This window comes from Oenanthe melanoleuca, chromosome 2, assembly GCF_029582105.1.
Source record: "Oenanthe melanoleuca isolate GR-GAL-2019-014 chromosome 2, OMel1.0, whole genome shotgun sequence".
Classification (NCBI taxonomy): domain Eukaryota; kingdom Metazoa; phylum Chordata; class Aves; order Passeriformes; family Muscicapidae; genus Oenanthe; species Oenanthe melanoleuca.
In genome coordinates, this window is record NC_079335.1 from 45,987,831 (window position 1) to 46,001,138 (window position 13,308).

The 13,308-nt window shown below is 41.1% G+C and overlaps 1 protein-coding gene across 1 annotated transcript in view; it reads right to left on the reverse strand.

Moving 5' to 3' along the window:
• The window catches only part of TTC39C (tetratricopeptide repeat domain 39C), a 36,620-nt gene extending 24,577 nt beyond the window's left edge, over window positions 1-12,043 (reverse strand). The window contains exons 1-2 of the mRNA XM_056485040.1: window positions 11,686-12,043; window positions 976-1,024 (exon numbers count right to left, since the gene is read on the reverse strand). Of these exons, the coding sequence (XP_056341015.1) occupies window positions 976-1,024; window positions 11,686-11,819 (183 nt within the window). The 5' untranslated portion in view covers window positions 11,820-12,043. The remainder of the gene's footprint in view (window positions 1-975; window positions 1,025-11,685) is intronic.
• Between the last annotated feature and the right edge of the window lie 1,265 nt (window positions 12,044-13,308).

A 13,308-nucleotide genomic window follows, 5' to 3' on the forward strand; every position in this document is an offset into this window, starting at 1 on the left:
CTTATTAAACAAAAGCTCTGAATGACACAGGCACACCAAGTGCTGCTGCTATATTTAGAACAGCAGCTAAGCAAGATACTTTCAAGATCCTCTGATGCTGTACTGTGATGTTGCACTGGTTCAGCACATCAGTTCAGATAAGCAAGTCTGAAGATTCTCTTTCCTTTATCTCCTCCACCAACTTAAAAGGAAGCATATGCCCCAGGAGGTTTCCTAAACAGTGTATTTTTCCATATTCCATACTAGAGAGAATTCATATTTATTTCATTCACAAATCATGTATTTCTGACATGTTATAATAAATTCTGTCTTTCAAAAGAGTATTACCGTAGATAATTTCTGGTGAGATCCAAGATGAAGCAACAAAATCAGAATAAGGACAGGCTAAAAAACACAACCCAAGCACTTCCCAATGCACCTGGCTCAGCTTTTATACATGGCATTATGATTTGTAGTATATTTAAAAAAAAAAAAAAAGCATTTAACAAACCTAACTTGCTCATTATGACTTTAGTCTTTTTAGTCAATCAATATTCTCAGCTCACCTCCATCCAAAATGGAAGCAATGTGAATGGTTTGAATTAACAACTTCCACCCAGAAGTATGGATGGAGAAATCTTCAATAGCAAAAGTTACCAGAAAAACAGGCATTCATGAGTTTTATTTTAATCAAATAAATAAATAACTCCACTGCTCACTTAGGAGAACTTTTTATTATGGCTCTGTTAATGGAACACATAAATATTTAATACATTTAAGAAGCTGAATCACAGAACCTTTACTTTGTATTAAAACCACATGAGTAAACAAGCTTTACATAGCATAATGCCTTGTTCTCTAGCTATGCTTCATCTAAAAACTTGGAAAAAATTAGTCTCAGAAAAAGGAAAAAAAAAAAAGGATATTGTGAACACATACATGCACATACAGCCATGAACCCCAAGAGATGTATACTCTGTGCTCTCATCTACTCACCAAAAAACTGACAAAACTGGCTCCAAAACTCATTAATGGGCTATGGTTCCTGCAAAGAAAACAAAAAATAGTTATTACACTTGCACATATTTCCTGTAACAAAGATCCACATTGAATTCCTTGGGTCTAGCTTGTACATTTGGAAATAAATCTTGGTAGGTGTTTTGTATCAAGTTACAAACATATCTGCAAAACATAATGGAAACAGAAAACCAAAAGCTTCATATCTTTTACTGTATTGAATATACCTTAAAAATAATTTTTTGGGTATTACAGACATTTTTACAGGAGACATATTTTAAGAGAAACCACTGCCATCAAAATACATTCAGTTCAGGTCAGAAGAAAAAGCTACAAAAATTGAAAATTTGCCAGTTCTACTCTCCTCTTGTGATCCATCACTATGATTTTGTCCTAGAAGACAAATGTTAACTGTTTCTATTAAGAGAGTCCCATTTCCATCAGTTTCTATGAATTTAAGTTAACCTACCCACCAAAAAAATGTATCTACTATATAACGAACTTGTGGTAACACAGGGCTCTTACAAGGCACTCGGTTTTGCAGCTGTTTTGTTTCAAGCTCAGAATCTGTATCTTACTACCCTGTGTGGAACAGCTTAAAGAGGCTTCAACCTATTCAGTTCACATGGCTATTCCCAAGGGGTGAAACCACAGCTAGATCAAAAAATTCAGGCAACCAAAACCATGGTAATATATCAGACAGGTTTCATGATGCTACAATAATGCCACATAGAAGGCACTTTGAAAAATATAAAAATTAAAATGTCAGGACCTCAGTGGTACCACTGATTCACATTGTTCAGTGGTAGGCTGCCAGGTTATATAAAAACACAGACTTACAGGATTTAAGTACAATTTAGGCTACAGAAACATATATTGCTATAGTAAAGCACCTAATTTGTTTTCAACTTTATTCTACAAGCATTATATTAAAGCAGAGTTTTAAAATAGCAGAGGTACTTGAAAAACAAGGAGAAAGAAGTATATTGCTAAAACACAAATTTCCACTAGTGAACCTGTATTATACAAGAATAGAGTTTGGCTGTTTGTTGTTTTGGTTTTTTTTCAAAAAGAAGTAGTCAGCAATGTTTCCCCACACACATTTTTTTCTCACTTTTGATTTAGCATAAATATCTAAAAGCAAGACCATGAACAAGAATAATGAGAAAGAAAAACAGGGAAGACAAACAAGGCATGTTCTAACAGGAAAAACGTTTCCTTTTTATACACTACTCAATTCTGTATATACATCTAAATGTAAGAGCAATACAACTTGTCACATTTTTTCCATTATTTTTGCAAAGGAAAAATAGGTTGGGTACCTCCCCCTTTGTCAGCAGACAACAAAGAACAGCTGCCAGTAAATGTCTCTGCTTCTCAGTACCTGCCCTGTGCTCTCCCAGCAGCTGTGTTACACAGGGCAGCAGCAATCAGCCACACAAATTGCTGGCATTTCCAGCATGAACTCTTGCTGCAGAGGGCACATGGCTCCCCATAATCCCTTCTTTAACTCATGAGGAGCGTGGGACCATTCGGCAGCCAGTCCTACCACCATACTCCCAGCACAACCCTCACCACACATTTCAAGGTCACACCTGCATTATCAACACCCAACTGATCTAAAACTGCAGAACACATCAGCACAACATGACACAGATTGTTTTTATGTCTATAAGTGTGAAGCTGCATTTACACCACATTTCAAAGAAGCTCAGAAATAAAGCAAACGTTTCATTTTCATATTTCCTCTACACAAAACATAAGCAGGTCTGGGGAGTTAAAAATGTTAAAATGTTAAAAATTGAGACAGCTGACTACAGTTGAGAGCCAACTGGTTTTTAAAGACTACAAAATAAACCAAGGCAATGAAAATTTGCCCAAGTTTGAGTATAGCTGAGTTTTTTCCCCCAAGTACATACTTAACTTTTTCAACTGACCTTTCAAAACTGCTTTCACACTTGCACTCTTGACACTCACTGCTACTTCTGTTCCCAGTTCATCACCCATGATCAAAGATGAACAACAAAAAAAAAAATCAAGAGCCACATCGTTATTCCATTCTGAAATTATCAGTAGCTATAATACATGAGGTAAATGTCACAGATCAGTTCTTTTTAACTTTCAGTCACTCAATCTATAAAAAGCATTGCCATTACAGCACATATGGGCTGTAGCACAAAAGGACCCTGAAGCAAGGAAACACGATGCATAATATTATCCTATGTCTGGGAGATGCTTCTGTTGAGACCACAGTTTGGCAATCAAAACATCAAAACTTTACTGAAGGAGTCCCCCACACAGAGCTTGTGTCATCACTAAAGAAAATAAGGAACACTTCTAGCACATTCCTACATAGTCACTGGGTAGAGATTATAACTGCAGATTTATGGAAGATCATTTAGTAAGATAATTTCAGTGTTTAAAATACAATTTTAAACAACAACCACGTTACGTGCTCAGTCTTTGTGAGCATTATGTTGACTGATAAATCCTTCAACAGTTTAAGGCCATCTTTTCCTTGAGAGCTAGGAAAAGTTTGAAATGGCACAGTACTGTCCCAGGAAAAACTGAGGTATGACTAATGATGACAGTAGATTTCTGGGAAAAACAATCCCACAGAAAGCTTAATCTCCTTGTTAGTGACCTTCAGCTTCAGACATGAAGTTTCATTCTTTTTGACAACCCTAAAGTTAAGAAACAAAAAAATGAGGCAGCACTTGAGAAGATATTAACAGCAAACCAAGGGCCACATCAATGCTGACAGGAGCTATGGAACTGAATACAAATTTACACCGGGACACTGCACTACCAAAATTGTCCTCACAACTTTGAAACCAATAATCTCCATTAAGTAAAGAAAAATCCCAAAACTTTTAATTAGCTCAAAAAGCAAAGAAAAAAAAAAAAATCAGTCTCCAGACATACTTTGTAAAGCACAGTTTTCACTTCACCTAGGAAACTAGGACTCAGAAGGTATCTTTTTTATAAGTAACTATGTTATTAATATCATTACTGCAAGACACCAGAGTAAAAGTTCCTATATATCAATAAAGTTGGCATGTGTGACTAAACTTAAGTCAAAAACTTGAGAGGACTGAAGCAGAACTTTCTTCCAGACATATAAACTAGCATTACATAAGACATTGCTTTTCCCAAAAAACCCTGACTGATTTGCCTCATTTCATAGCATACATTTAGGGTATTAACTCACTTTCAGAAGAAAGGTATTTGCTATGCCCCATTTTCACACAATGATGATAACATTCAGGGGTTTTAAGCCTTGGTTTAATAATGCTGAGATAATACAGCCCAATTTCACAACTAAAAATACATCAGAACTGAAGCACATTAAAAGAAACAAACAAAAAAAACCCAACTACTTCCCAGTATTTTCTTTTTTTTTTTTCTACAGCTATTTCCAAGACAGTATTTCACTTCTTCACATCAGCTTCTAAAGTTACTACAGCCCAGCTCAGGCTTAAATTTAGAGTAATGTAATTAACTTGCCAACATTTCTAGTCTTGCTACTTTAACCACAGTCCATCAAGAATTCCAGTCATCATGCTGAGAGTGATGCTCAGGTTGAAACAAAACAAATTAATTTTGCCCAAAAAGTGGGAAAATAAAGCAAAATGGCATAATTCATCTAAGTTCAAAGATAAATATAGAAACAGGAACTGAATATTTTAAAACAAGGCAGAAAAATATGTAAATAGGAAGGTAAGGAATTTACTGCAACAACATACAAATCCTTTGGTCATTATTCCATCACAGATTATTCTAAAATATGTTCTAGAAGTTGTTTGTGAGACTACAAACATGACGGATCCACGTATATGCACCTCTCATTCAACACTGGTATATGAAATACCCAATAAAACTGTCATGGAAGCATTAAAGTATTAAATCACATTGAGAACTGTAAATATCAGATCTAGGTTTAGTTTACATTTCATAATCAGCCCAAATTTGTTTTGTTAAATGAACCCTTAGCATACATTTCTAGTTTTACTAGAAATACTCAACCAAAAGAGAAATTCAGGAATATGAAAATAATTCTGTGGTCCTACTCGATCCACTTTTTATCTGATTTGTTTTGTGTTTCTGCAAATTAACTGGAGATTGTCCTCTAACTTCAGGCTGTGAACTTTAGACACACAACAGCAAAACACTGGAGATTAAGAGAAGAATTTTCAATTGCATCTTTAATTTGAAAACTAGTTATAAAGGTGAGAGACAAGCTAGTTCTAACATACCAGCAGATTTGTACTAACTTCAATTGCACTCTCTAAATCTGTAATAATAGAGGACTTATGCAAAACCTTTCTTTTCAACCTGACCAAAATCGCTTTCCATGACCAACTACAGCAGCTTAACTGACATCACGTAACTTCTTTACCATCTTAGAAATCCTGAAGTAGATTAAAACAAAAACATATCTATCCTACCACAACAGCCTGAAATATTTTACCAGAAACAGTTGATCAGAGTGGGTGCGGTAACAAGAGTAAAACATCTTTAAAGCATTTGCATCTTGCACAAAATTAATTTAATAAGATCTGCTTACTCTCACACCTCTTCTGCCATCTCCACCAAACCTGATGTCTAAACTCTGAGTTATAAAGCCAGATTTTAGTTCAGCTGTCATCTTCCCTTAGACTTCTAGCCACCAGTTACTGCTCCATATGACAAACAGACCTCTCAACCTCCCTCTACCCTGTCTACTACTTCCTCTGGCAACACTACCATCTCTGCCATGAAGGCCATAAAACCAAGTGTCACACTCAAGGTGAACATCTCTGCATACCCGGCTCTTGGAAGATTTAAAGTGCAGAACGCTTAAAATATTTCTAATCTGTTCAAATAGCCCGAAAACTGATGCTGGTTTTACGTGCACCTTTATTACTATTATTCTGCCTAGCTCCAAGCAATGAAATCTCACATTGTAAATGTACACATTTACAATACTGCTACTAAAAATCACTTCCCCTACAAATAACTCCCCTTTTTTTATACATCCACCTAGCAGCTGCTCCTCTGCCCATGGCTGTAACAAACAAAAGCACACAGGGTTGCTAGCAGGGCACTCACAATTTATTCTCATGCTGCCAATCCAGATGCTATCATCCTTCACCCAACCGACTGACGTCAGCTCCCGCTCTGCTGGCCTTATCTTTAGAGAAGCTACTGCAGCATCTACTAAATCACTTTATTTCTGCTCTTAAGGCTCCTTTGCTGAGGTATATAAGCAAGAATTTCAGCAGTGGTTAGGCAGCCCATACATGGGTCATAATCTACCTAATGATCAATGCTGGCTTAATGTCACCTTGCCTCAACTTGCATTTGGGTCAAAAGTATTTTGAGCCACAGACAGCATTTTAAGTTGGTAATAAGAGGTTCAAATTCCTATTCATACTGGACTTCTGGTCCATTATTAAGTTTGTGTGTCTGTTACCACACATAATGTAGCATGTCAACTTTAAAATAATTTCAGATTTTTTTAAGCAACCATAGTAAGCTTTCTTCCCACCTGCACCACCTTCCAGTTCTCCAAGTTCTGCTTTACCCTAGCAGGCTGAACATCATGTTTTTCTACACTGGCCCCATTTTGTCTTATAATCACATTTCTCTATAAAATCTTCAATTTCTATTGTGGATATGACCTTACTATATACATTTTACTTGTCATCTTGTACCATTTCTCTTTCCATTAAGATGGAAGTTGGAAACTTTGAGTCTTTTCAGATGTTAGAATTATTCACACAGTCAAATGTTTGTTTTGTAGGAGACAGAAGATTGTTGGATTTCTTTTGAGATAATAAACCTGTTCTCATGATTTATGCCCTGGCGGCCAGGAAGGCCAACCATGTGTCTGGGGTACATCAGGCACAGAGTTGTCATCTAGCCAAAGGATGCAACTGTCTGCTCTGCACTGGGGCAGCCTCAGCTCGTGTTCTGTGCAGTCTTAGGCACTACAATGTAAGAAAGACACAAGGCCATCAGAGAGCATCCAAAGGAGGTTCACACAGGTGGTGAAGGGCCTTGAGAGGAAGCCATATGAAGAGTGGCTGAAATCATCTGGCTTCTCCAGACTGGAGGAGACACACACATCACTGCAGCCTACAAGTTCCCCTTGAGGGGAAGAGAGGGGCAGACACTGATCTCTTCTCACTCACGACCAGTGACAGAACTCAAGGAAATGACACGAAGCTGTGTCAGGGGAGGTTTAGGTTAAGCATAGGAAAAGGTTTTTCACCCAGAGGGTGCTTGAGCACTGGAACAGGCTTCTCAGGGAAATGGTCACAGCATCAAGCCTGACAGAGTTCAAGAAACATTGTAGACAATGATCATAGGCACATGGGATTGTTCTTGGAGCTGTCCTGTGCAGGGCTAGGAGTCAAACCCATTGATCCTGATGGGTCTCCTCTAACTCAGGATACTCTATGATGTGACGATTTACATTGTGAGTCAACACTCAGCAAAAAACTCCTGGCTTTATTTAACACAGTCTTCTCTTAGCTGGAGGAAGTTTTTAAATCATTTTTGAATTGCAAATGCTTTTAAGAAGTGAAGAATCAGCAAAAAAATAAGTTCTTTTGACAGTTTCTTTCCTTCTTATATGTCTAAAAATCCACAAAGCTACAAGGGGAAAAAATATACTCCAGTTCAGCTTTCCTGCTAGTGTCAGGGTGGTTCACCAAAACAGTACCATTCTGCTGCCTGAGGGCTCCATCTTCACCATCTATGTCCTTGGTTAACCTCCATCCCTCTTGCAGCTTCCACAGATACTCAAAAGTTTAAACTGATGAGAACTAGGACAGAGTCAGGATTGTTCAAGCTGAATACAAAGATTGATATCTGACAGTTTTGAATACGAGTTAGCACTGAGGGAACCTAATACGGCTACAAGCACTAAGGACAGTGGTGTGTCTAGTAAAAATCTATGAAAATACCACGTCCACTGGTATTTGGTTCACGTTCAGAATGTTATCAACACTAGCAGGTAGAGGATCTGGACGTCTTAAAAAAAATAAACACATGAAAAAGCATATGCAGATATAGATGCTACATGTAGATGATTCTTCAGACCCTACTATCTTCCCTCAAGTATAACTTAAAACAAAAATACTCCCAAACAACACCTGACAAATTATTAAGTGCTTTAGTGTGATAGTGTAGCAGTTCCAACTACATGTTATATCTGGCACACAAGTGAATATTCATCTTCTTCAGATTCTCTATAGATATGTATATGAGCTGTAACCACTGGAAGACAAAATACCACTCTCCCATGTCCAATACAGAAATAATGATTCTGTGGCTCATAATTTCAAAGTACCACCACTCTTCATAGGCAAGACTTTACTGGTGTGGATATGCATATGAAACACAGCTGCAATTCGAACTGTGGCTTCCTCAAGGACTGCATTATGACCAGCTTTAAAACATAACTGATTTTAGGCTCAGCAGACAGCTTTGACAGTTTCTTTCTTATATGCTTAGAAATCCACAAAGCTACAAGAGGAAAAAGAATACTCCACTCCAATACTCAATACCTTCTGGAAGAATGGTAAAAATGCAGAAGGGAAAAAAAAAAAAAAACATACTGCCTGTTTTAGAGACGAGGTTGCCTACTGTCCCATAAAGACTGAAGCATTAATTTGAATTCTTCACAAGACCTTTCAGGTGGCAAATGAATTAAAAACTGAAGTAACGAAAAGCAGAATCAAACCCAGCAGTTTCTAATAAATGGATTTAAGTAGTTTAGGTGATGTGGCTACTGAAACGGAAGTTTTGCTGAGTATCTCCATTCTTCACTTCTACAATTCATTAATAACTGTTCAGCTTCTGAAACAGAGCTAAACTGTCTGCATAGGCAGTAGTTTAGAATTAACACTTTCTACAAGAAAGGTCACTTGAAATACAAACAACACACACTCATATCCAGTTAAAAAAGCTGCATGCCATCAGACATCTTTGACATCTAGTACCACAAACTACAAATATCAATCTTAAATTATGGAGAGCTTCTAAACCCTTCTCATTTGGCTTATCAGCCCCATTTAGGATGAGTTCTATTTCATAATTCCAAGCACACACGTACAAAAACACACTCATTAAGATTGCATGAAAACAGACATAATAGCACTGCTTAAATCCTTGCAAAAAGTACACATTCAAGACAAGCACAGAATCAAAAGCTGTTGAGAAAAACAAGTGGCCCTCACTGCACATCTCCAGAATTCAGATTTATAAGAAGTTGAGCATCTTTCCTGCATCTTCTCTCCTATATGAAATCCAAATTTTCAACATATAGTTAATTTGCAATTCAATAAGGGCTTATTAGTTCACAGCAAGAAGCAGCCTGCTACAAATTCTGGGATGAAGGATAAAGTTTTTAAATTACTCTGAAAATCTCCAGCCCAAGACAGCAACTTATGAACCATAAACTATTAATTTTATGACAGGATTCCTATTTATTCCTTGCAGGGGGCATTTAAAAGCCTCGATCAAAAAAGTACACTGAACTCAGAGGCATTTCTTGATAAAATCAAACATTGAAAAGCATGCACATGGCAAAAAAAAAAAAAAAAAAAAAAAAAAAAAAAAAAAAAAAAAAGATTGGCAAGAGTTCGCAGAAGAAATCTTAATTCATCCTTTCAAAGGAGGATTAAACTGCATTTTGAGAACAGGAATCTTAACAATTTTATTCCCTAGTAATACTTTAAAATGTAAGAAACATCACATCTTTAGTATTCCTAGACTACTTCCAGATTCACACTACTGAGAGAAAGCAATGGCACAGCACGAGCAAAAGTGGAGGAGAGGAAACCACACTGAGTGGTTTCCTTAACTGGCACCTCCAAAAAATTGCACAACACAAAAGCATGCAACCAAAACCAACAGGTTCCTTAGATACATAGAACAACTGAGGACTTCAAAAGAAAGAAATACTCAAGAAGTAACTCATAGGGTAGAACTTCATATGACACAGACAATTACGGACAGGGTTTAGTAGAGATCCTGGCAGTGCTGGGTTAAGATTTGGACTTCATGCTTATGCATGTGAGGAATGCAGAATTGGACCTTGCTTGTCACCTGCAATACACAGTTAGTTCTACACAACAGTACTTTGTGTTACATAGCAGTACATACTAGGGACAAAACGACACGTTTAATATTAACCTGTAGCAGGTACTCAATAAAGTGTTATTCTGTTGTTGCTATTAAGGGGAAGGTTCTTAATGTGTCTTACTCCCTGCACTCCACTTCCAATCATCCTTTCTGTAAACAAGATTTAAATATGTAAGTACACCATCACTATGAAGTTCTATTTTAAGACAACCAAAGTCATTTTTAATCATAAAGACAACAGCATTATAGTGCATATTAATTATTTAGAATGTATGCACAATTACAGCAGCTCAAGCTCGAGTGGAAGACATTAGTCCTAAGAAAAGAAGCAAGGACAGGTAGAAGCAACCTCTTCTTTAAGCTTGACTTACACAGCTGCACTAATGCCATTCCTACCAGATGCCTACTTAACACAGAAACCTAGACATGATGTATATGGGGATTGTGAACATAATCTTACAGCTCAAAGATAATCACAGCAGCACTCACAGACCTTTCGTTGCTATCCATTTTGTACACTGAAGACCACATTAGACCACACACGAGCACCAGAGCGAAAACCCCCCAGGACACGTCTCCAGCCACACGTGTGTTTACACACACAGGACAGCCAAATGCAGACAGTGCTACCGAGGGACCCCTGCTCAGCCCTTCTCCATCCCTCCAACAGGGTGCCAGACACCCCCCAGCACAGCACACGCCACCCCCGAGCCCTTGTGGCCAAGAAGGCCAAGAGAATCTCGGGATGCATTAGGGAGAGCAGTGCCAGAGGTTGAAGGATGTGATCCTGTCCCTACACTCAGCCCTGGTGAATTCACATCTGAAGTGCCGTGTCCAGTTCTAGTTCCTGACTACAAAAGAGCTACAAAAAGAGCTCCTGAAGCCGGTCCAGCACAGGGCAACGAGGATGACTGGGGGACTGGAACATCTCTCTTACGAGGAAAGCCTGAAGGAGTTGGGCCTTTTCAGCCTCGAGAAGAGATGACTGAGAGGGGACCCCATCAATGTGTATAAATACCCAAAGGGAGCGTGTAAAGAGGATGGAGCCAGGCTCTGCTCGGCGGCTCTAAGCAGTAGGACAAGGGGCAACGGGCAGAAACTGATGCACAGGAAGTTCCACCTGAACATGAGGAGGAGCTTCTTTACTGTGTGGGTGACCCTGCAAGGGAACAGATTGCTCAGAGAGCTTGTGGAGTCTCCCTCACTGGAGATACTCAAGAACGGCATGGGGACAATCTTGTGCCATGTGCTCTAGGATGGCCCCGCTTGAGCTGGGTGGTTGGAGCAGACGACCGCGGCCCCTTCCAACCCGACCCGTTCTGTGTGCGAACGCGTGCTCCATCCCCACGAGAGCGCCGACCGAGGCAGCGGCCGGCAGCAGCGACGCTTCCCGCTGCGAGGGGCCGGGCAGGGCGAGGCTGCCGCGCCAGGGCCCCTGCGCGCCCGCCGCCGCTGCCCTCCCGCCGCGGGGGCGGAGGGAGCCGAGCCGAGCCGAGCCGAGCCGAGCCGCGGGAAGGGGCCGGGGAGCGGCGGCGGAGGGGCGGCGGGACTGACCTGTATTTCTTGAAGAGCTGGTCGGACTCGCGGAAGCCGTTGTTCAGCAGCATATTGATGCCGGCCAGCGCCAGCTCCGAATCCTCGATGGGCAGCGGCGCGTCCCCGTCCTCCCGGTACTCCGAGCCGGCCATGACGATGAGGAGGCAGCGGGACCCTGCCGACTCTCCCCTACCTTCCTTCCTACCTACCCAACTGCCTACCCGCCCACCCCTTCCCGGGCAGCCTGGTGCTGCCTCGGCGTGCCGGCGGGAGGAGCCGGGAGCGCCCGGTGCCCGCGGAGGCGCGAACTCGGCGGTGCCGCAGCCGCTCCGCGCCCGCAAACGCTCCGAAAGCGGCGGCGCTGCCCCGCGCCCCAGTGCGCAGGCGCCGCCGCGAGGCCGCGCAGGCGCGGGGCCGGCGCCGGGCGAGGGGCCGGGGGCGCAGCGGCTGCGGGCGGCTCCTGCTGTGGCGAGGCTGCGCTGACGGCCCGGAGCAATCAGCCGCCTTTCGCGGAATCGCCGGCTGTCTTGGTTTGAAAGGGATCCACCAGGGTCTTCGAGTTCAACTCCTGTCCTTGCACAGATACCCCAGAAATCTCACTCTGCGCCTGAGGGCATTGTCCGAAGACTTGTTGAACTCTGGCAGGTTTGGTGCTGTGACCACTTCCCTAGAGAGCCTGTTCCAGTACTCAAACACGCTCTGGGTGAAGAACCTTTTCACAAAATCACAGAATGAACTAGGTTGGAAAAGACCTTTGAGATCATCAAGTCCAGCCTATGACCTAACACCTCCTCATCCAACTAAACCATGGCACTGAGTGCCACGTCCAGTCTTTTTTTAAACACATCCAGGGACGGTGACTCCACCACCTCCCTAGGCAGAGGATTCCAGTGCCCATTCACTCTTTCAGTGAAGAATTTTTTATTTTAATATCCAACCTAAACCTCTCCTGGCACAGCTTCATTCCCCCGAGTCCTGTCACCACAGAGAAGAGACCAGTATCTGCCCCTCAGCTTCCCTTCGCGGGAATGTTGAAGACTGCAGTGAGGACATGCAATGAGCGGCCAGCCCTGGAGTGTGAAGAAGAGAAGTCCAAAGTCCTCCTCTGATAACACAGCTTTCAATTTCCAGAGAATTGATTTTTTTTTTTTTTTTTTTTTTTTTTAATTAGATACTAGCTAGTCTGGCAGGCATTTCAAAGAACAGGATGGGTGAGAAAGTACACTTGTGTAAATGTGTCCATTCCAACCCAAAATGGCCCAGTACCTGGACACCCATGTTGTTTTCATCCTTCTTTGCAAGAAGAGGCTTTCTTTGCTCTGCTTAAATTTAGGTGAATACGAAAGCTAATACCAACAACCCAGTCTTACTTTCTAACAGCTAGAAGATTGCCACAGCTGCTCTTGAGAAAAATTTAAGGCTCAGACTTCCCCTCACTTCCCCTCAGTAGCATACAAAAGAATAGGACCAAACACTGCTTTTAGTAGCAACCCCTTTTCCCTGTCAAGCAAAACGTCTGTCTTCCTGTGAATCAAGTTGCCATATTTCTGTACATGCCTGGTGGGAATCACTACCACCCCCTCGGGAAATACTGGATACCAATAACTTCTTGAAACAACAGTTCTTGAAAGGTGTGGATTG